Consider the following 22,523-nt stretch of genomic DNA (forward strand, 5'->3'; position numbering starts at 1 on the left):
TCTTTTCCCCTGTACTAAGCTGTGGTTTTATGTGTATGTATATATATATATATATATATATATATATGTATGTATATTCATACGTAGGATGGTTGTGATAATTTGGAAAAATTGAGTTTGTGTGGTCTTAACTGAGATCCATAAAGCAGTTAGTGTCAGACACAAAACTGTTCTAGACAGTCTTTTTTCTTGCCTGGCTTTTACCTTGAATCCATTAATGCTGTAAACTTCTTTACCCCATGCTTCTTGGGAGGGGAGAACTCATTAGCTAATCGCTAGGATGGTGAGAGTAGGAGTGATAAGTGTCCATTCCTGACATGACTTGGAAGGTGGGAGTGAAAGTTTCTGACTAGGTAACTGTAGATTAAGTTACATTGGTGAGCAAGGTTAATCAGCTCTGGATAATATCTTTTTCCTGTGTTACACATAAATGAAGAAAAAGGAAACCAGGAAACAAGCATTTATAGGTGCTTGCTATGTGCTTGTTAAAAAAGGGATTTTAAAGAAAGACCTGTTTCCATTTCTTACTCTATCAGTAATGAAATAAAAGCGTAAACCCTCCCTCCTCCCCCCATTCTTTTGAAGCCTTTGGCCCTGGATGCCAACATATATTTTGTTTTCATTCAGATTGCTTTATTTTTGTGATCACCTTAACTCAAGCCCTTAAAATTAATCCTAAGAGATAAAGAAGATAAATCCAGAACAGGACATCAGATGCTGGAATGTTGAGTTCTGATTATTATCTGGTCTACTACACTGCTGAATGATTTTTTTGAATAAGTCTCTGTACCTCCAGATTCTTCATGTGTAAAAACGGAAGAAATGGTGTCTGCTCACCGTATAGCTGTGAAAAATATTTTATAGAATTTTAAACAGAGTTTACAATCTATTGCTTTTGAGGCAAGGGAGATATTTTTTCTTTAAATTTTTTTTATTAATGCCTTTGTTTTTTATACCAGTATGTCCCCCCTACTAAGTACAAAAAAAAAAGCCCCCAAAACAAGAACCAAAGACATGTGAAAGCAAGACTACCTCACTGTGGCTTGTCAGCATTCTGCATCCCTTAGAGGAAGATATTGTGTTTTTATCAACTGTCCTCTGGAACCAGTATTGGCCTTTGAATTGAGTTCAATTTTTATTTTTAATTATTGTTTTCATTTTGCTTTTTAATTGTTTTCATTAATGTTGTTAGCATTGCTTATGCCCTCCTAATTCTGCTTTTTTTTCACTCTGCAGAAGTTTGTACATGTTTCAAAGGAGGATATTTTCCCATTCCTTTGATTCTAAAACACAGCTATCAAAACCTGATGACGTACCTGATGCATTTGATTTCCATCTATTTTTCTGGGATAGTCCTGATTTTGTTTTAAATTATCTTTAATGAGACTGTGCAAAGGAACATCCTTTGTTAAATCATGTGTTATTTTTTTTGTCTCTGTTCCTATATATTACCAAAAGCATTGTATAATTATGAAGCCCGGAAAAAACTATTTGTCCAGCCCATCCCCTTACTAAGAATTCTCTTTACACTGTCCTCAAAAAATAGTCATTCAATTTTTATTTGAAGACCTTCAGAGTAAGAACCTACTTATCTCCCCAGGCATCACATTCTATGTTTTTGTAGACCTTGTACTTCAGACTTTTGTTTCCTTACATTGTACTAAAAGGTATCTTTCAGGTTGGATTGCCTCTGGTAAATCTCAGAGCTCCTTTAATGACCTCCAGATTTCTCCCAGAAACAAGGCCCTTCCTTTTGATAACAGTATTCTACCAGTGTCATTTAACTACTTGCATTGGAGCACCACTATTGTATGTGAAGAATTACGAATAAGAACATAAAATATAGGATATTTTCAAGTATATAGATATATGATTAAAAAAAAAAGAAGCTATAGGCTGGTTACGTGGTATGAGAGAAACTGGTAGGCAGCTGGACCCTGTGTTCTCCTGATGTTCTTTTGATGTTAGGAGAAAGGAGAAAGAAACCCTTGCCTGATAGCTCTCCACCCTCTATGTGTGGTAGTTGTGCAAGATTAATGAGAAGACATGGACAAGAGTTGCACAGAATGAGAAGATAGTGATAGGTTTTGAGTTTCATCATTAGAGGAAGCATCCAGAGTCAGTGAGGTCAAAGATCCACTTCAATACTGAAGTTCTAGTTCATCTCTGTGGGTCTAAAGGGAACAAGTCTAATCCCTTTTCCATGTAGTAGCCTTTCAGATATTTGAAGGCAACTATGACAAACTCTTCCATCTTCTCTTTAGGCTAAATGTTCCCAATTCCTTCAGCTTATGCCTTTCATAAAGTATAATCCCTTCAGGCCATTTAGTATTTTGGACCTTAAAGATCACTGAGTTGAACTTTTTTCCCAAATCAGAAATCTCTTCTACAATATCCATGATACATGGTCATCCTGCTTTGTGTACTTCTGGTTGAGGGGAAGCTCAAATTGACAGCAACAGTGTTGTATTTGAACATTGCCTCTTGTCATCAACTGTGTCTCCCTATCCTACTCCCCACATGGCTTCCCCGAAACCCCCCATCTTCATATAGCTCAGTGGATGTATATAAGTATATAGAGAGATGGTAATACAGCCACACCTCATCTGGAGAGCCATGTTCCATCATCTCAGTGAACAGATTGTCCATTCATTCTTAGACTTCTTGAACTCTGGCTTAGTCAGAAAAAAGCTTTCCAGAAGAAATTGATTAGAAAGTGCCTAATCGTGGATTAATCACCAAGATAATGTTCTGATTTAATATCTATTTTAAATGTTATCAAATGAGTCATCTTTGCTTCCTAGTTCATTGTACATTCAAAAGAAAAAGAAATGCAAATCACAGCTAAAACGGGGAAAATTACTAAGACAAATTTGACACTTGACTTTTGTCTCTACAGTATCACATATCAGTCAACCAACAAATACTTATATGAAGACCATGCCTTCAAGGAGCTTGTGCTCTAATCCTACATAAAATAAGGGGAAAAAATAGGAGAGACTTCTGTTATTGGACTTGTACACTAAACATTGCTCTTCACAGGATGATTGAATCAGAGTTGGAAAGAACCTAAGAGGTTAGAAAGGGCAGCCCATATGCAAACAATCCTCTCCTTACTGTGTGCTTGCTGCTGACAGTGGTTATCTGATCTTCATTTGAAGGCCTGAGCTGAAGGAATCCACTTCCTCCATCTACAGTGGAGGTAGACAGCTCTAATTTTGAAGAAGTTCTTAGTTATATCAAGCCCTAAATTTGCTTATTTGCAACTTCAGTGCTTTGCTTCCTAGTTTTGTATTCTAGCTGTAAACAGAGCAAAGGTTAATCACTAATCTCTTCCACATGACAGCCTTTCAGCGAAATGAATAGCATCATCTGTGTCTCTTTTTCACCCTAATCTTACCATCTCCAAGCCAAGTACCCTCAGTTGCTTCAGCTGCTCCTCATGTAGTAAGAATTAGTCAACAAGCATTTATTAAGTGTTAGCAAAATTTCATTTCAGCAAATATCTGGACCCTACTTGGTGATTGTTAAAGATAATTTTATCTGTTTTTCTTAGCTAGATTCATTTTTGAAGCTTGGAAATTAGTTTGCCTAATTTCTTTAGGCAGTGGAAGACTGGCTTGGTGCAAACATGTTATTAAAACTAGGAATTTTTTTTCTTCTCACTTAGACATGGACTCAGCAAGATCGTCAGTGTATTCTTAGTACTTTATCACAGCTGCTTCTGGATAAAGAATGTACTGTCCTGATTGGTCGTCATCTTCGACCTATTCTCTTGGATTTGCTGGAAAGAAATAGGGAAGCCATCCAAGCTGGAGGTCAGATCAACCATGATCTACATGAAAGGCTGTGTGTGGCCATGAGCAAGCTTATCGGTAGCCATCCTGATGTCCTTCCGTGAGTAATCCTTTTATTCTATGTATTTTTGTCTGTGATGATTGGACCTATTCCCTCCTGGGTAGCAGGGCAAGAGTCTTACTGAAAAAGATGGAATAAAGATACTAAAAAAGGTATAATGATTATAACTTTGTAATTGAAAAATATGTAAACAAAACAATACCAGAATCTCTTTATTCTGGCTTTGAGGAAAGTACTGACTACATAATACACCAGGATAGGTTATGTCCACCTCTCAGATCTTGAACTCTGAAATTCTTCTCCTTATCTACGTCCTCCTCTCGTAGTTTTTGTTGCTCACCTTTATGCCTGCTAGACCTACTCTTTACCTTTACTGAGACTGCTAGAGTCTGTATTTTGACTTGTGTATTGCCCCCTTCACTCCCTACTTCATATTATGCTTATCTGTGTACAGGATATATTCCCTGGCAGAATGATAACCACTGAAGAGCAGAGACTGTTTAATATTTTTTTCTCTATATCTCTGCTACTGTAGGCTGTATGAAATTTAAAAAAAAAAACTATCTTGGTATGTCTTGCAATACTTAGCAACAAACCTTTTCTGTAGCAAATGTTTAGTAAATATTTGTTGCATGAATTTATACATACATAAAGCTAAGCAAGCTAAATAGGTTGTATTGGATTTTTACATTTTATAAGTATATTTTGAGGAACATATGACTGATCTGTGACATGACCTATGTAAAATGAATGAGCAGGACTAGATGATGTCAGAGGCATTGAAAAGTCTTTATTTTGCATGTCCCCCACCCCCGTCTCTCCCAATCAGTATAACAAGCAGCAACCTTATAATTGCGTTCTACTATTTCACTCTTAAGTTGACAGAAAGCTAAGCTGTTTTTTTGTGGAAAGGATGCAGAGTTGAGCTTCATAGTATTGTTAGAATATTGAAAAGTTATTTTGAGAAGTGAGTATGTTTATGTGAAGGTTTTTGAGCTCTCGGTATGAAAAAAATTGTTGCTATGTAGCAATATTATTAACATCTTTTGTAAGAGGATGTTTATTCATAAACAGTACCTTAAAACATCTCTTACCATTTTGACGTACTTTTCATATTATCTCTGGTCTTTTCTTGGGTCAGGTGAATAAAAACTGAAAGGTCGGTCATGTTTAAGAAAGATCTTTACCTCAAGGAGATTTGCCAAAAAAGAGTAAGGGGAAAAAACTGGCCCTGTAGAGTGGAGATATGGAAATTCACACGAAGACAGAAACATTGTGTGTAGTCTCTTAAAAGTAGGAACATGTGATCTACAGAGATTATAATAAGCATGGTAACCTTACCAAATGTCCTTTAATAACTTATTTTTACTTAAAGGGTTTATTTAAATGTATTTGATCATGGTGCTATTTCATTATTTTTGGCAGATGCATCTTACATTAATGCTATGTAGAGATGAAGTGCTGGTACTAACATGAAACCTCACTGCTATTAAGTGTCTCCAACAAAGTAGAATTATATTTTGGGATTGTGTTGGAAATTTTTAAATTGAAGGGTTGGCGAAGAATGGATTTGCCAAGTGTGTTTTCTCAGTAGTTGCAGATTTTATGGGCATGATAAATGAATGTGAGATTTCGCCAACACATTTTTTTTTCCTTTTCCTTCTCTGAGGCATATTGTTCTGTTGAGTTTCAGTGGATCATAAAATTTAAACTATCACTGTGTACATTTTGCATTGTTGACATTATTTTGGTGGAAGTGAGGCTGGTTATATTGGTTTATTTTGAGTTTTAACAGGCAACATTTCTCTCTGTTCCAAATAATTTGGGTGTAACAACAACAACAACAATATTTATATGGTGTTTTACAAGTATTATCTCATTTGATCCTCACAGCCTCTTGTGAGGTAGGTCTTGTTATGATCCCTATTTTACAAAGGAGGAAACAGGCAGACAGGGATTAAGTGACTTGATCAGAGTCACTAAAAAGTGTTTGCTGTGGGATTGGAACTTTGGTCTTACTGACTCCAGGTGTAGTACTTTATCCTTTGTTCCACCTAGGTGCCTTTAAGAAGGGTTTCCATTATGCTTTGCAATACTTTTTAAATCCTTATGTACCTTACTGTTCATTTATACCTTGGTTTGTTTTTATAATACCTTTGTATTGTTCACACGAATGCATTCATGATATACAAGTAATCGTATTACAAATGGTGTGTCAACACTGCATTTACCTTGCATTGTATAAGGCCTAATCCTTAGGAAATGGCAGAATCAAAACCAGTTCTGTTGAGAAACAACTTAGACATACCATAATTCTCACACCACGGAAAATTACGTTATAGATAACACTTTGTAGTATTGTAATTTATTGATATTTTTTTCCTCCTAAGTTCAAAAAATTCATTTGTAATTACTCCCATTGTCTACTCATAAGGTAGACATAAGGATGTTGTGAGGACATTTTATACCCATTTTGTAGATGAGGATTTGAAACAGAGCAATGATGTCTCGTGTCTCCTTAGCATCTTGGTTTTTTTTTGTTGTTGTTGTTGTGTTTCTATGTTGCACCCTAAGTCTTAGGACTTTTCCTTGTGGTTTGATGAGGTGTATCTTCCTCCTTATTCCTTGGCTTCCATAGTAAGCGTAGCTGGCCATATATTACAAGACACTGGGAGTTAGATCCTCTTATCAGATCCTCTGATCCCTGAGGGTTGAATGTGACACATATTTGATCTTAATACTCATCTCTTCTTTCTTTTTTGCTCTTTGCTCCATGATATGTTGTTTTGTGTTTTGTTGCTTCTCTAGAGACCTATATTTGGATATTGCTTCTAGTTTTAGGTAACACTTTATATCTTTCTTGCATTCTCTTGAAAGGTTTGCCCTGAGATATTTTAAAGACACCTTCCCCATCTTTCAAAGACTCTTCCTGGAAAGTTCAGATGCCAATCCTGTTCGCTTTGGCCGTCGGCGGATGAAATTGCGGGACCTGATGGAAGCAGCCTTCAAGTTTTTACAGCAAAATCAATCTGCATTTCGGGAGCTTTGGGACTGGAGTGTGTGTGTTCCACTCCTTAGGAGTCATGACACTTTGGTTCGCTGGTATGTAGAGACTTGCAGATTCCTACTTTTCCAAAACTTCCAGGAGATATGGGAGCTGGTAGATTATTTTTTCATAGAACCTTTGCGTCATCTTGTGAGAATTTCTGTTTGAGCAAATCATTCTAAATTTGTTGTTTTTGTCCTTGGGATTCATCTTCTATTTCCTCAATTTATGTTACTTCAGGAGTGAGGAGGTGTAGGGTGGCATTATGTGAAACGTGAATCAGGAAACCAGCTTGGAATAAGAGTATTTAGCTGCTTGTACTTGCAGTCAAGGGAAGGTTACTGTGTCCCAGTTACTATTTCCTAACCTTATAGCTCTTTTCCAAGATTCATTTCTTGGAAGTATGCTTAGTTCATATATTATGACAGATTTTTGTTCTCATTTAATCATGAAGTAAATTTTGAACATGTGGTTTGTTTTTTCTTTCTAGGTACACTGCAAATTGTCTTGCTTTGATTACTTCAATGAATGAAGAGCACAAATTGTCCTTCCTTAAGAAGAGCTTCAGCAGTGAAGAATTGATACATTATAGGCTTAAGTAAGTAAAAATCATAGGTCTTCTTGTTGATCTTAGTATGTTAACTCTGCTTTTTAGGGACATCATTGGTATAGTTGTTCTTACTTCAGAATAACTAATGGGGATCTTGTTTTTTTCTTAGGCTATTAGAAGAAGCACAACTGCAAGATGTGGAGAAAGCCTTGGTTTTGGTCACTCCAGACACTGCCCTTTGGCATAGGGAGAAAGAACCACAGCATACACATGGCCACATCGTTTCTGGGGATCTTTCAGCCCATGTGACAGCAGTCTGTGGAGTAGTTCTCCCACGGCAGTACCTAGCACCCACAGAGCAGGTCGGTAGACTGTGATTGTGGTCTCTCTCATTAAAATACATGGGTTTCCTAAGATTGATCTTAACCATTCCTGCCCTTCACCAAGATTTGTGTTCTGTTCATACAAGCTGGAAAGGTTTGTCATTATGGTTTAGCAAATTGGAACTATCAGAAAAAAATATTCAGGGAAGGGATTAGAATTTAATTACATATGCCAATCTTGAGAAGTCACTAAGTGCAGCAATTATCATCTCCAGTTTTCAGTGAGTAAGCTGAAGCATGGTGACTTGTTGAAAGGTTGCGTAGTTAGTCAGTCAGATGTCTAGAATCCTTAGTGCCTTGCACATAAGAACTTTTTAATAAATGTTTTTAGAATAGAATTCAGCTAGGCTCTTTTGACTTTTAGTAGTTTTGCTTAGTCCTTCTTTATTTGATAGTAATATGGTACCAGTTTTCCCACAAGAGGATTTCAGACTCCTTGGACAATTAATTGAAAAAACAATTTCTGCTTGGGTAGTTTACTTTTAAAATAGGGAGAATATAGAGTAGAGGGCTGAACTGGGAGTATCCTTAAACTAGATTTGAAAAATTTTGTGTTGGAAATTAATTTCTGCACTGTCCCAGCTTCTCCCTTGCATAGGACTATATTTTAGCTTGAGCAGAAAAGTAAAAAGCCAAAAAAAAAAAAAGTAAAAAGCCCAAAAGAAAAACACTGGGGGCAGAGACAGAAATGTTTCAAAGTTCTCAACCCTCTTAATGATTTTAAGTTTCTGTACAAATAGAAAACTTTATAAATTAGTTTTAATGATTAATTTTTGTCTCATTTCTCTTGGGTCATCACAACTTTACATTTGAAGGCATTTTGAGTCTCTGATATTGTAGATTACATAAGGTACACAGACATTTCCCCATCCATGTTCACAAATAAACATTTGAAGTTGCAGGGATTCAGCAGCGTAAGGCTAAAAGAAGGCTTTTGACTTTTTGGAATGGGCTAATAATCTTTTGGGGAAAGTACTGTTTCCTAAGTGACTTTTATACATACACCTGTTTTCTTCAGTGTAGTAGTAACAAGCATTCTTTACTTGAGCAGGAGGTGGCACCTCAGTCTTTTGTGCTGGTTGAGTCTGTCTCTAAAAATCTCCAGAGCCTGGCTTTGGCCGTTGCTTCTCAGAGTGCTGTATTGCTAGAAGGACCAATAGGATGTGGGAAAACATCCTTAGTGGAGCATTTAGCTGCCATGACTGGAAGAAGAAAACCACCTCATATTCTTAAAATCCAGCTTGGAGATCAAACTGACAGCAAGGTAAGAAATGGCAAGTTTTTGGAGCTTGGAAACTAAATACCTGGGTTTTGATGTTTTGCAGCTTTCTGAGAATGGAAGGCTAATCATTGAGTTTATCTAAAGAAGAGGTCAAGTGGTACAAATGTGATGTCTCCCTGTAGGTGATCCATGATTATAGTACTTGTTTAATGCCATGCTCTCTTTGCAGATGCTGTTAGGAATGTATCGCTGCACAGATGTTCCAGGGGAGTTTATTTGGCAGCCAGGAACTTTGACACAAGCTGTCACCAAGGGTCACTGGATACTCCTGGAGGACATTGACTATGCTCCGTTAGACGTGGTATGTAGCCTCTGCAGGATTTTCTATAGGAAGTTTTTTATTTTCATTAGCACTGTTAGTGTTTAACAAAATGCTTTGCCTAGAAAGAATTTTTGAATGAATGAATTGTATTGAGGAACCCAATTTTAGCTTGAAGACCTAGGACAGTGAGCAAGTAGTCAGGTCCATGTTGTTGCGGGAAAATGATCACTCGTCACCTAACTAATACGAGTTGACTAACTAGAGTAAGACTTTATCTCTCTACCCCTTTGAGACTAATCACTGGGGAGGCAGTGCAGAATAGGACTTAATCAGACCTGGATTGTTAATCCTGCCTTTAACACAGTCTGGCTTTGTGATTCTGTGCAAGTCACTGAACTTCTCAATTCCCCTCACAGCTCTCTAAGACTCTTTAAGTTGTGGGGCAGTTTCTGATTGATCAGCATTGGTAGAAGGGGCCTGCTCATCAGGACCTCCCTGTGCCAATGACACCACACTCCTGGTCTTAAAAACAAAACAAACAAAAAAAAGAAAATCGAGGTAGCTAGGTGGCGCAGTATGTAGAGCACTGGCCCTAGAGTCAGGAGGACCTCAGTTCAAATGTGGCCTCAGACACATAACACTTATTAGCTGTGTGATGCTGGGCAAGTCACTTAACCCCAATTGCCTCACCAAAAGAAAAAAATAAATAAAGGCTAACTAACCACTGTTAAGATTCTTCCCATGGTGTTTTGTATCTGATCCCTTTCCTTCAGTGATAAGAGTCTGTAGTCATTTATTATGTTTATGGACAGGTCAGTTGGAAATCACATTAGCTATGTTATAGATGGTGAGAATTTAGGGAAGTGATAGAAGAGCAGGTTTTTCCTGTTTCAGCTGCAGGCAACATTTGTTAAGCACCTTCTTTGGGAAGAACACAAAGAGAGAGACACTAGCTAAAGGTTAGGTAAGCCATAGTCCTTACTTGCTTGCAGGCTATAGTCTAGTTGGGGAATGTGACATGTGCACAAAAGTACATTGGATGCAAAACAAAACCTTGAGGGAAGGCTGATGGGAGAATAGAGTGTCACCAACAGAGGAGGAAGGGATCGAAGAAGACCATATGGAAGAGGTGCCATTTGAATTGGGCTTTAAAGGCTGGTTTGGAATCTAGTAGGTGGAGAGGGGGAAGAAGAACGTTTCAGGCATAGGAAACAAGTGTGAGTAAAGGTGAAGAGACAGAAAGGCACATGGCAAGTTTTGGGGAACAGAATAGTTCCATGTAGCTTGAATGTAAAGTATATGGAAGGGTATGTAAAAGAAATAAGGCTGGAAAGGTAGGCTGGGGTTCGGATTGTTGACAGAAGAACTTGAATTTTCCTCAGTAGGTGGTAGGAAAGCATTATAGATTTCTTAGCAACAATGACATGAACAGATTGCTTTAGGGAAGATAAAGCCTGGCATGTAAGTGTTTATTAAATTCTTTTCATTTATTCATTGGGATGAAAGAGGGATTGAGGGAAAGAATAGTAGCAGGAAGACTTATTGGGAAGGAAGGTGGAAGAAAAGGGAATAAGCGCTTACATTGAGCCTACTATGTGCCATGAACTGTACTGAGTGCTTTGCAAATAGAAACTCACAGAAATCCTGCAAGGTAGGTGCTGTTATTATCCCCATTTTACAGTTGAGGAAACTGAGGCAGACAGGTCATGTGACTTGCCCAGGGATACACAGTAAGTCTCTGAGGCAAGATTTGAATACAGATCTTCCTGATTCCAGGCCCAATGCTATCTCCACTATGCTTTCTAGATGTGTCTCTCTGTAATACCCCAGGTACTGTAGTCTTTCACACAGGTGGTAGTGAAGGGGCTATACTAAGGTGGCGGTAGTGGCAATCCAGAGGAGATGGATATGGGAGATATTGCAGAAATAGAAATGACCAAACTATAAAACTATGTATAGTTAAAGCTGTAGCTAGATTTGAGAGGGAAGAATCAAAGATGATAATAAGGTTTTGTTGTCTTTTCAGCAACTAATAGGGAAGTCAGAAAGAGGAGCAGGTTTGTGGGAAATTCTGGTGGGGATGTTATATAGATAGTGGAACACGTGAATAGAGAGCTAAGAAGAGAGGTTGGGATTGGAGACAGAGATTTAGGATGCATCTACCCAGAGCTGGTAGCTGAAGTTATAGGAGTGAGTGAATAGACAGAAGAAGGACAAAGTCATCCTTTAGGAATACCTGCCTTATTAACAATTTAGGAGAGGAACCAAGAGAGTGTAAGTGACTCTAAAGCCAAGGGAAAAGAGAGGACAGGATAGTCAACGGTGCCAGGTATTTTAGACATGTCAGGGAGGATGAGGACTGAAAAAATACAATTAGATTTGGTGATGAAAAGAGAATTTGAGAGAGCAAATTCAATAGAATGGGATGGGCTAGATTGCAAGGGCCTTTGACACTTTGCCAACTGAAGTGGATGGTAAGGAAGTAGAGGCATCAGGTACAGTTTTTTTAAAAGTTTGGTAGTGAATGGGAGGCAGCTAGGTGGCACAGTGGATAGAGTGCTAAGCCTGGAGACAGGAAGACTTGAGTTCAAATATAGCCTGAGACATTTTCTAGATGTATGACCCTGGGCAACTCAGTTAACCCTGTTTCCCTCAGTTCCTCATCTGTAAATAATCTGGAGAAAGAAATGGCAAACTACTCTAGTACCTTTCCAAGAAAACCCCAAATGGGTCACAAAGAGTGGGATGCTACTAAAAATGACTGAACAACAAGAACAATAATAACAACAAAGTGAACGGGAAGAGACAGTAGAGTGGGACCTGGATAGATAAACAATAGGTATTTAAGTGCCCACTATACTACTGAGGATATGAGGACAAAAAGGAAACAATTCCTGCTCTCGATGAGCTTACTACATTCTATCAGGGTCCTATATACGTATATAAGTATATACAGAATAAAGACAGTATGAGGTGATAAGGTTCTGAACTCAGGTGGTGATTCTGTGAGTAGAGTGAAAGGGTTGGATGATGGAGTGAGATTTAGTAATTCTAGATTACCAAATTTTGCTGTGTGGGGTAAGGGAAAAAATAATTTTGGATGCTAATGAGGCTATGGATTTGGGAGACCAGAAGAATGGTGATGCCCTTGACAGAATTAGGCAAGTTTGGAGTGGGGTGGAGCCTGGGAGGGAGAGAGAGTGAGAGTGAGAGAGAGAGAGTAAGAGAGTGAGAGAGTGAGAGAGTGAGAGAGAGAGAGAGAGAGAGAGAGAGAGAGAGAGAGAGAGAGAGAGAGAGAGAGAGAGAGAGAGTTGGGAAAAGATAATAAATTCCAATTAGAACAATGAAGGGAGGATTTTTACAAAAATTAGATAGAATAGAACATGTTCAGGGGCAGATAAGAAGGAGCCAGTGGAGAGGGAGAGAATGAAGAAGCATGAGACACAGGAGCTTTCTTTTGGAACAAGATTCTGGAGGTGGAGGTGGAAAGATGAATATTAATGAGGAGTCTTCTGTAACCAGTGCTGGAAAGGAGAGAATGGATCCTGAGGCCAGACAGTTTTGATTAAAGGAAAGTGGGATGTTGGTAGCTCAGGGTATCGGCCTCAGTCCTCTCAGTGAAGTGTTAGACTAAGTAATCTGTTGTCCGGTGAGCGACTGAGGTGATTGAAGAAAGAGTAAAGGTTTTGAACAGGTGTTGTGGGTAACGTAGATATTAATCAGGTGGGGTAAGTGGCGCAGTGGAGAGAGCACTGGCCCTGGAGTCAGGAAAAATCCACGTTCAAATTTACCCTCAGACACTAGCTGTATGACCCTGGGAAGTCAGTAAACCTCTGGCTGTGTTGGTTTCCCCATCCATAAAATGGGGATGATAATGGTGCTTCCAGGATTGTTGTGAGGATTGGGTGAGATAATGTTTGTGAAGCACTTTGTAGACCTTAAAGTTGCATATAAATGTGGTTTTGTTGTTATTATTAATTTACACTTTTAAGATCTGAGTCTTACAGCTCTCTAGGTTCTACAGATATGATTATCCCCATTTTAAAAATGAGGAAACTGGGGTGCATAGATGTTAAGTATATAAGTCTATGATGTTAAGATGGTGACATAGTCAAATGTTGGAGGCAAGATTCTAATCATAGGTCACAATACTTATGAATTGGAAATATCGTGGGTTAGCAGTGGGGCATTAGGAAGGGCACTGGGTAGATAACAACCCAGTTCCATTGAGACACACCTGTTTTGACATTTAAGATAATTTTTGTCTTCCTTCTCCCTTCCTCACTGGTATTTTTGTAGGATCCATCTTTAGGGGCAACATTAGCTATTCAGGTTTCCATTTCTTTCTGCAGTCTCAATCTATACAATATCCTTTCAGAATAAAGTTTTGTTTTTTTTAATGGCATTTTAAAATTTAATTCAATGTGAACTTTCATTATATGGCTGTAGACTTTTTTTTTTTTTTTTGGTGAGGCAGTTGGGGTTCAGTGACTTGCCCAGAGTCACACAGCTAATAAGTGTTACATGTCTGAAGCTGGATTTGAACTCAGTCCTTCTGACTCCAGGGCCATAGACTTTTTCTTGAACAGTAGTAATGGGTGATTCATTTCAAATATGTATGTATCTTCTGGTTCAAAGTGGGGGAAGATGATAGCTTTTATATGGCACTATGTAGAATTTATAAAGTGCTGTGATTTGTGTCTCATTTTAGGATTACTCAAGTGTTATATGTATTTTCTCACTTTTGAAATTGCTGGTCTTTTATGGATGATACCACTTACTAGAATATTGGTGAGCCATAAATAATGTGAGTGTTCTATTGCTGTCTTGAGCTGAAAGATCTCAGCTAGACTGAGATTTTTGATCTGTGTTTTGTTTGCCTACGTGGCTAACTTGGCAGCTGTATTTTTCTTGTTCTAGATGTGTGGTGTTTATTTTTTCTGAAAGCTTCAGTAATTGACTTTACTTTCTTAGATTTCTGTGCTAATTCCACTTTTGGAAAATCGAGAACTTCTCATTCCTGGTCATGGCGATTGTCTGAAAGTGGCTCCTGGATTTCAGTTCTTTGCAACCAGGAGGTAGGCTTGTTAAAAATGCTATTTCAAATCTTGATCTTTTCATAAGAATTCAGAGTTTGAATTCTTAATTGAAAGATCCTGAACTTTGCCTATATAGCACAATCATAAAAGAATGTGTGATAAGATAATTATGATCAGAGTGATAAATAGCACTTCTTTCATCTATGTCCCATCTGTATTTGATCTAGAAAATCAGTTTACAGAATATAGTGAACTGCTTTATTAAATACATAACCCAACGAAACTCACTTTTAAAAATTGATTAAGAACAATATTTAGGATTCCAGCCAATTTAAAGAATTATTAAAGAATGAAAAGAAAAAACAGCCATTCATCATACATTTAGAGGGTTGGGTCTGTGTGCATTGCTGTTTTTACAGTAAGACACACACGTACTGTTTGTTGCCTCCTTCTAAGCTTGCCTTACATTGGAGTAGAGAAGAGAGAGATTACAGTCTGAAATTGTAAACACACTTAGGCAAAAGTTTTTTTGTAATTTCATTAGTGTGGATGATCTCCAGATACAGAAACTCCTCTTATAATTTATAGTCTACAGAGTTTACCCTTTGCTAAGCAGACCAATAACTCCTTTTTAATGATCTTGGAGTTTTAATGACGTTGAAAAGTTCATTTTCTTGCCCTTGGTCCCTCTGCTTATATGCAGAGGTAGGATTTAAACGTAGGTTTCAGAGCAATCCTTTATCTTCTCTCTCGTGCTGCCTCTCAATATAGAACTCTTGATGTGTAACAAATAAATATCTATTTGGTCTTTTTCCCTTTTCAAGTTTGTGGTTTTATTGCCTTGGTCTTTGCTTTAACTTTATTTATTTTGCTGGTACAGTTGTATACAGCTCTTGTATTATTGATTTTCCTTTTTATTAACTTGTATAGGACTTCCATATTTCCTTCCATCACTCATTTGCTGTTTTTGTGGAACCAAAACATTGTTACTTTAATTTACCGTATTTTATTCAACTGTTATCCAATCATTGTGCTTATAGGTTGTTTCCAGATTTTTTTATATTACAAATGTAGTATTTGAATATTTTTGTAGAGAGCAGTCCTCCCTTCTCTCCCATCCACCATTTTTGTGACATTTTAAGCATAAAGTTCTAACGGGAATCTCCAGATGAGAACATATAATCAGTTTTGTGACTCTTTACTGTATATAGCTATGTTATTCTACTAAAACGTTTACACCAGTCTGCAGGGCTACCAACTCTTTATTATTAAAGTTTCTGTTTTCACATGGGCACCCCTTCAGTTTGAGTTTTATATTATGCTAACTAATTTTAACATTTAACTTAAAGATAAAATATTGTTAGCATCTTTAGTCATGTGACTAGGTTTCAAAGAGAAAAATTAGATAATGAAGCCTTGAGATAAATATACAAGTTCTAGAACTGAAGACAGAAGTTAATAACTTGAACAACATCAGAAGATTTGGCTAAATATGCTAGCTAGCTATGTGACTTTGTGCTTTTTATTTTATTATTTAGGTTGTTTGGCTGTGCAGGAAATTGGTACCGACCTCACAATAGTCATGCTATTTTGCTAGACAAATACTGGACCAGAATTCACCTGGAGAACATGGATAAGATAGAACTGAAAGAGGTATGTCTACATTTTTAATTATGTCTCATTATCTGTTAGATGATATTGGCAATAACTTTGAAAATAAGATGGTATGTAATTGAATATTAATTAAAAAATAGGATATTTGATGCACTTACATGAATTAAAATTCTTAAATTCAATATTTCTGGGTTTTATTCATTGTTAGGAAAGGTGGCTTAGTTGAAAGAGCATAACACCCTGAGTACGAGATAGCAAGTGGCATCTGCTAGATGGGTTAAACCACTGTCACAACCTTCCCACAGACCCAGATGTAAATAACCTAGAACCCTGAGTCCCTGAGCCCTAGGGATACCATGTTCCTCTAGAAACCAGCCCTACATCTAGCCTGGCCTCTGCATCTGTCACCAACGGGATCAACCCTTACGAAGAAGGGACCCGTCATTTCACCCCCAACTAGCTGCCACCTTTGGGCATGTGAGTACAAAATCCCCCGAGTAGGAGTGTCCTCCATACTACTGATTCTTGTTTCTAGGCTGGTCTCTGCAGCCATCATCCAAATAGGCACTTCTTGGGAAGATGTTATAGCAGTTATCCCTCTAGGTACTGTATACTCTGTCTTCCACAGTAGCTATAGCTACAGAAGACCTAGAAAGAAAGTTATCACCATCAAAGTCTTTGGCACTATCAAAGTGATTCAACATCAGAAATGGATATGGTTTTCACCTGTGGAAATGACACTGAAGCCCATAATCTGACTTGCAGCTGGGGCCTTCTTTGTGTGCTGTGTTCCCTTATAGAAAATGAGTTCCTTGAGAGCTGGGCCTATCCTGTCTTGGTTTTTTTTTTTTAATTTTATTTGTATCTCTAACACTTAGCATATTGCTTTACGCATAGTAAAACACTTACCTGCTTTTTCATTCATTCATGATCAGCATTTTTTTTCCTCGTCCAGATTTTTATCTCTCCCCATATAAAAAGGTCAAATCACAGGCCTTGGGGTATTCTAATAATGTTAATAGCAAGGATAAAAATGACATTGGCTATAGAGAATGATAAAAAGTAAATGTATTTTGTGTTAAGTGTCATAGATAATTAACCATGTTTACACATAAGATAGAAAATAAAGTTGCTCTGTTTTTTTAAAGTACATTTTATCTTTAGAATGACTCCTGAAATATGGGAAATGGCTATCTCAGATGACTAGGCTAGCAGGCATGTATATAATCTGCTGCATAACCTCTCTGGGCCTCAATTTTCTCATTTTTAATTGAAGAGTCTTATATTGGATGTTCCCTAAGGTCCTTAGATTCAAATGCACTGTAACTGTTATAGTCACGTTACCCTTTTTTTTGGTAGTTGTCTTAATTGTAAATTTTAACTTTGTAGGCTACTGAATTAGTAGTTTACTTTGTGAGTGATCATTGCTTTATTCAATTTTATGCATGTGGTAATTTGTTGGGGTGGAAAGTGAGGGGGTGAATGATAGAAAGACTTTCTCCCTTTCTGCATTTCATATTCTTTGCCCACATATCAGAGCTTAGCATTGAAATGATGTCAACAACAGTATGATTTTCTATTAGATTTTATTTCTTCTCCCTTATGGGCAGAGTATGAAACACACCATTCATTGCACTTAGTGTAATAATTTTGAGAAGAGAGTTCAGCAATTATTCCTGAGTGTTTTCAAATTAATAAATTTTAGTACTTCTCTCCTGAATAAATGCTTGACAGAAGCTCTCATGCCTGTTAACGTTGGAAATGTAAATTTACCCTTTGGCCTCTGCTTTTATTGAACTCGTGACAAATATAAAGGCATGCCTTCTCAAACCTGCTCATCCTGTTAGTACTTCTGCGCATGTACCAGGGTCAAGAAGGAAGGAGCCTTTTATCTTGAGAAGCTGAGAGAGATAGCTTACTATTCACTTTGCTTAAGTACCAAGCTGAGGAAAATGAAAACTGTATTTTAAAAAAATACATAGTCATATAATTCTCCAAAATGAAATCTTGCTGCTAGCCTTGGTTTCAGCAGTGTGGATAGAGAATACTGATATCCCCAAAATGAAATAAAATGGGTAGTAGAACAATTAATATGGTTAATGAAAAAATATGTGTGTTATGCATTCTTTTTTGACAGGACCTGTAATCTCATTTGTGTAGGGAACTCCTGGTGGCAAGATTCCCTCTATCAATGCAGATTGGTAATTGTGAAAGAGATTATTTTCAAATCAGTGGGTCTGAGTATTTGAAAAGTCAGAATATTGAGTAATTTTTCCTTTTTCTTTTTCGCACTTGTATTCAGTACTATAAACACTCATTTGTGTAGGACTTTGTAAGTCATAGAGCATTTGTTATAATGCTGGAAGGTAGAGAGCATTTATGATCTAGTTGCACATTTTACAGAAAAGGAAACTGATGCCTGTGCCTGTGGAAGTAAAATGAGTTGCCCAAGGTCACATAGTAAGTAGCAGAGGCAAGATTTGGATCCAGGTGTTCTGAATTGATAGATGATTGGTAAGTCCTTGATGAATAGCTCTTCAAGGACAGGAATTATTTCATTTTTTTTCTTTACTATCCTGCAGGGCCTAGCATAGTACTTGACACTTTGTAGACACTTAGCAAATGCTTGTTGGTTTGGTTAATTGACTCCAAATTCCAGTGCTCTTTGCATTTGAATACTATATTCTTGTTCATTAGGTTATACTTTTTTCTTTTTATTAAATAAAGAGAATGGTTGGGTGTTTTAACACCGGGAATAACATAATAAATCTTATAAACAAGGGAAATGGTGAATTACATTGTCATATGTTATAAAAAGAAAGACTTTGATAAAATACAGGAATTATTTTTTGTTAAAAAATAATAACTGAAAAATCTTTACATGTGATAAAAAAGTGTTTGAAAAAAAATTAAATATCATGGAAAAACACCAGAAGTGATCCCATTCAAAACCTCTATTAAACAAGGTTTTAACAGGACTACTTTTCCTACTTCTTTTTGAAAGTATAGGAAATCTTAACCATGGCAGCAACGTATGGAAAGGCAATTAAAGGAATAAAGATAAGCAATGAAAAAATTTAAATATATCTATTTACAGAAGGAATAAAATCTTTATTAAGCACTTACTATGTGCAAAGTACTGTACTAAGCTCTGGGGATGAAAATAGCCCAAGGAGCTCAATTCTAGAAATGGAAACAGCATGAGTTGTTTCATTTCATAGGACATTTCAGCTGTGAAGTCACGTGGAAGGCTCAGTAGTGCTTAGGGCGCAGCAGCAAAGGAGGAGAGGTAATCCTTCCTCTTCAATATCATTTCCACCGATAAGATCATAGCGGTTTCTTCTGTTGGACCATTTGACACTTCTGTTTCAAGGCTCTTGGTTTCAGGGTCCTGGTCTGTTTCCATCATGGTCTGGGGGAAGGTGGTAGTCAAGGTGCTGGTGGTGGTTTCATCTGCCTGGTGCATGCTTCCTTCTTTCTTTTCCTCAGAGTACCTTGCCCTGTGAATGACATTTGTTTGACTGCATTCATATAGCATAGGAATGCTCTAGAATTACTCTGTTATAAGAAATGACAAAGTGGATACGGTTTGAGAGAAACCTGGGAAAACTCATATAAATTAATGAAGAATGAAGTGAGCTGAATCAGAAGAATACTTTATTTAGCAACAGCATTATTGTAAAGACAAACAGCTTTGAAAGACTTCAGTATTCTTATCAATGCAATGACTAGCCATGATTCCAGAGGACTCATGGTGAACCATGCTATGCACCACCTCACAGAGAGTATAGATTGAGACATATTTTTTTGGACATGACCAATGTAGGAATTTGTTTGCTTGACTACACATCTTTTTTGGGGGGGAGTTAGGCAATTGGGGTTGACTTGCCCAGGGTCACACAGTAAGTGTCAAGTGTTTGATCTGAGGCCAGATTTGAACTCATGTCCTCCTGACTTCAGGGTTGGTGCTCTACACACTGTGCCACCTAGTGCCCCCAACTATACATATTTTGTAACAAGAGTCTTGTTTTCCTTTTTTTCTGAAAGTGGGGTGGGAGAGAAGACAGATGTTCATCAAAAAAAAAATTGGTAAAATAAAGGCATGATGGTAGACTTAGAAAACCCAAAACAAATCAGTTAAAAAAGCAATAGATTATAGATTTAGAGACTTGAAAGGGACCTTGGAGAACAGAGGAACTGTCATCTCGTTACTGGAAGCTTTGTGTTTTCTTCAGGTGGCCCAAGTTCACATTAGCTTTTTTATATCACACTGCTGACTAATATTGAGGTTGCTTTCAGCCCAGGGCAGCAGCAGTTGAGAGAGAAATGTGGTAGAAGATTGTGAGAGTTATCCCTTCATAGAACAAAGAGAAGTGATGGAAAGAATACAGATATACTGAAAATTTGGAAATTTAAGCCTGATGGTCAGAGAATATGTGAGGGTAACAATAATGTGAAAAATGGAAAAGATCTGTAGATATTTCTATTGCAACCTGTTTTCTCCATGAATAACAGTGGAGCTTCCACATTTATTGTCACAATCCCTTAAGTGTGCTCTCCGGGACCTATTCTGTTTTCTCTCAGTTCTCTCCCATTTAATGATAACATGAGCTCCCTTTGGTTCAGTTTTCTTCTTTATGTAGTTAACTTTGAGGTCTGTATATCTCTAGTCTCTCTTGAACCCTGGCATCAAGAATTACTATTATATATTTTGAATTAGATATCCTGTAGGCATCTTAAACTCAACATGACTAAATGAGAACTCATTATCTCCCCTCCTCCCCTTGCCTGGAACCCTCTTCTCTGCTGAACTTCCCTCTTAATTTACCTTCTGTCACCCAGGTTTGTGACCTTAATATCATTCTTAACTCCCTACTCACATGCGCCCCATGTAGCCAGTGGATGCTAAATATTTTATCTGTTCCCTTCTCTCCACACAGCCACCATTTCTTGCCTGGACCATTGTAGTGGTCTTCAATTATAATTCGTCTTCCTGCTTCAAGTCTTTTCCTTCTTCAGTTTATCCTTTACATAGCTGCCAAAGTGGTTTTCCTAAAATATATGTTAGATAATGTTACTCTGTTTAATAAACTCCAGTGGGTCCTTGATTCCTCTGGGATCAAATATAGACTCTCCTTTTTGTCATTTAGTGCTCTTAACAGCCTTGATCATTCTTTCTTTCCAGTCCTTTTACTCGTTCTTCCTCTCTAAAGACTTCTTAGGATCCAGCCATGCTAACCTACTTGCTGTTCTTTACATGCAGTGCTCCATCTCCCATCTTCTCTATGCCTTTGTAGTAGTTGTCTCCCACGCCTGGAATGCTGTTTCTCCACCTCTTAGAATCACTGGCTTTCTACAGAACACGTGGAGTTAAGTGCAACCTTCTAGAGGAGATCTTTGCTTGTCTGTTTTAAGTGCTCTCTTTTGTAGCCTTTCCTGGTCCTCCAACCTGCTAACCTTCCTATCTTTTACTTTGCATCTACTTTGTAGATATTTTGTATATGACATACTGTCATTCTCTCTGTGCCTCTGTCTCTCCTTCTCCTTCTCCCTCTCCCTCTCTTATAAGCCCCTTGAGGGCAGGGACTGTTTTTGCTTTTGTCTTTATATTCACAGTGCTTAACACAGTAGCTTGTACATAGTAAGCCTGTAATAAATGCTTGCTTGATTAGATTGCCTGGGAGATCGTGAGTTTACTGACTGATGTGGTTTCTGTCTACTCTCTTGGTGTCATTATTGTGGTGATAGTTTTATATTAAACTTAACCTAGGAAAGGATGATGGTCTGTACAGATATGTTTCTTTTTCTATTTCCAATTTTTAGCAAGCCTTTAAAACGTTTTTATGTGCTTGTCATATCTTAATTTTTATTATTTAGTTTTGTATTTATCTTGCACTTTGCTCTGACCAGTCTGTGGTCTCACCATATACATATAGCTAATTTGGGATAACTTGTCGATTTCCTTTATGTTAAATAAGCACATCCAGACCATGCTATAACTTTTTTAGGAGTGGCGTGGTGGTGAGTTGTTGTCCTAAATTATTGTATTATAAATACTATCCTACAGTGAATGATTTCAGGACCTCGTCCATATGTTTAATAGCTCCACATTGTTACGTATTCTTTCTCGTGTCTTTTTGTAGTTATTTGTCTCTTCCCTTGTCACTGCTAGCTCTTTTAACTATAGTCAGTGTGTCTGCCATATGCCATATTGCTTTTTCTGATCTATTAATTCCTATTAGCATAAAAATGAAGTTATTATATGTCAAAATTGTATGTGGGCCTGAAGGAACTCATACTCTGCTACAAGTAAATTTATGAGTCTTATGATATGTAGTATATGACACATTTTGGAAGCTCTCGGGTTTTTCTGGTTTACTTTCCAATTCTTAGGTCGGATTGTTGAATAGCTCAGTTTTGGATAGGGAAGTTGCTGGGGTATTGAATTCCTGATCATAGAAGAAATATTACTTTAATGGGAAGAATGAA

General features: G+C 37.5%; 1 protein-coding gene across 2 annotated transcripts in view; it reads left to right on the plus strand.

The window, feature by feature from the left end:
- The window catches only part of MDN1 (midasin AAA ATPase 1), a 168,675-nt gene that overhangs the window by 10,734 nt on the left and 135,418 nt on the right, over nucleotides 1-22,523 (plus strand). For both annotated transcript variants that reach the window (XM_020963051.2, XM_078155240.1), the window contains exons 2-9: nucleotides 3,671-3,897; nucleotides 6,736-6,960; nucleotides 7,395-7,502; nucleotides 7,624-7,816; nucleotides 8,889-9,101; nucleotides 9,289-9,420; nucleotides 14,356-14,459; nucleotides 15,959-16,073. In XM_020963051.2, coding sequence (XP_020818710.1) covers nucleotides 3,671-3,897; nucleotides 6,736-6,960; nucleotides 7,395-7,502; nucleotides 7,624-7,816; nucleotides 8,889-9,101; nucleotides 9,289-9,420; nucleotides 14,356-14,459; nucleotides 15,959-16,073 — 1,317 coding nt within the window. The remainder of the gene's footprint in view (nucleotides 1-3,670; nucleotides 3,898-6,735; nucleotides 6,961-7,394; nucleotides 7,503-7,623; nucleotides 7,817-8,888; nucleotides 9,102-9,288; nucleotides 9,421-14,355; nucleotides 14,460-15,958; nucleotides 16,074-22,523) is intronic.

The sequence above is a fragment of the Phascolarctos cinereus genome, unplaced genomic scaffold (genome assembly GCF_003287225.1).
Source record: "Phascolarctos cinereus isolate Bilbo 61053 unplaced genomic scaffold, phaCin_HiC Scaffold_5;HRSCAF=322, whole genome shotgun sequence".
In the NCBI taxonomy this organism is placed as follows: Eukaryota; Metazoa; Chordata; class Mammalia; order Diprotodontia; family Phascolarctidae; genus Phascolarctos; species Phascolarctos cinereus.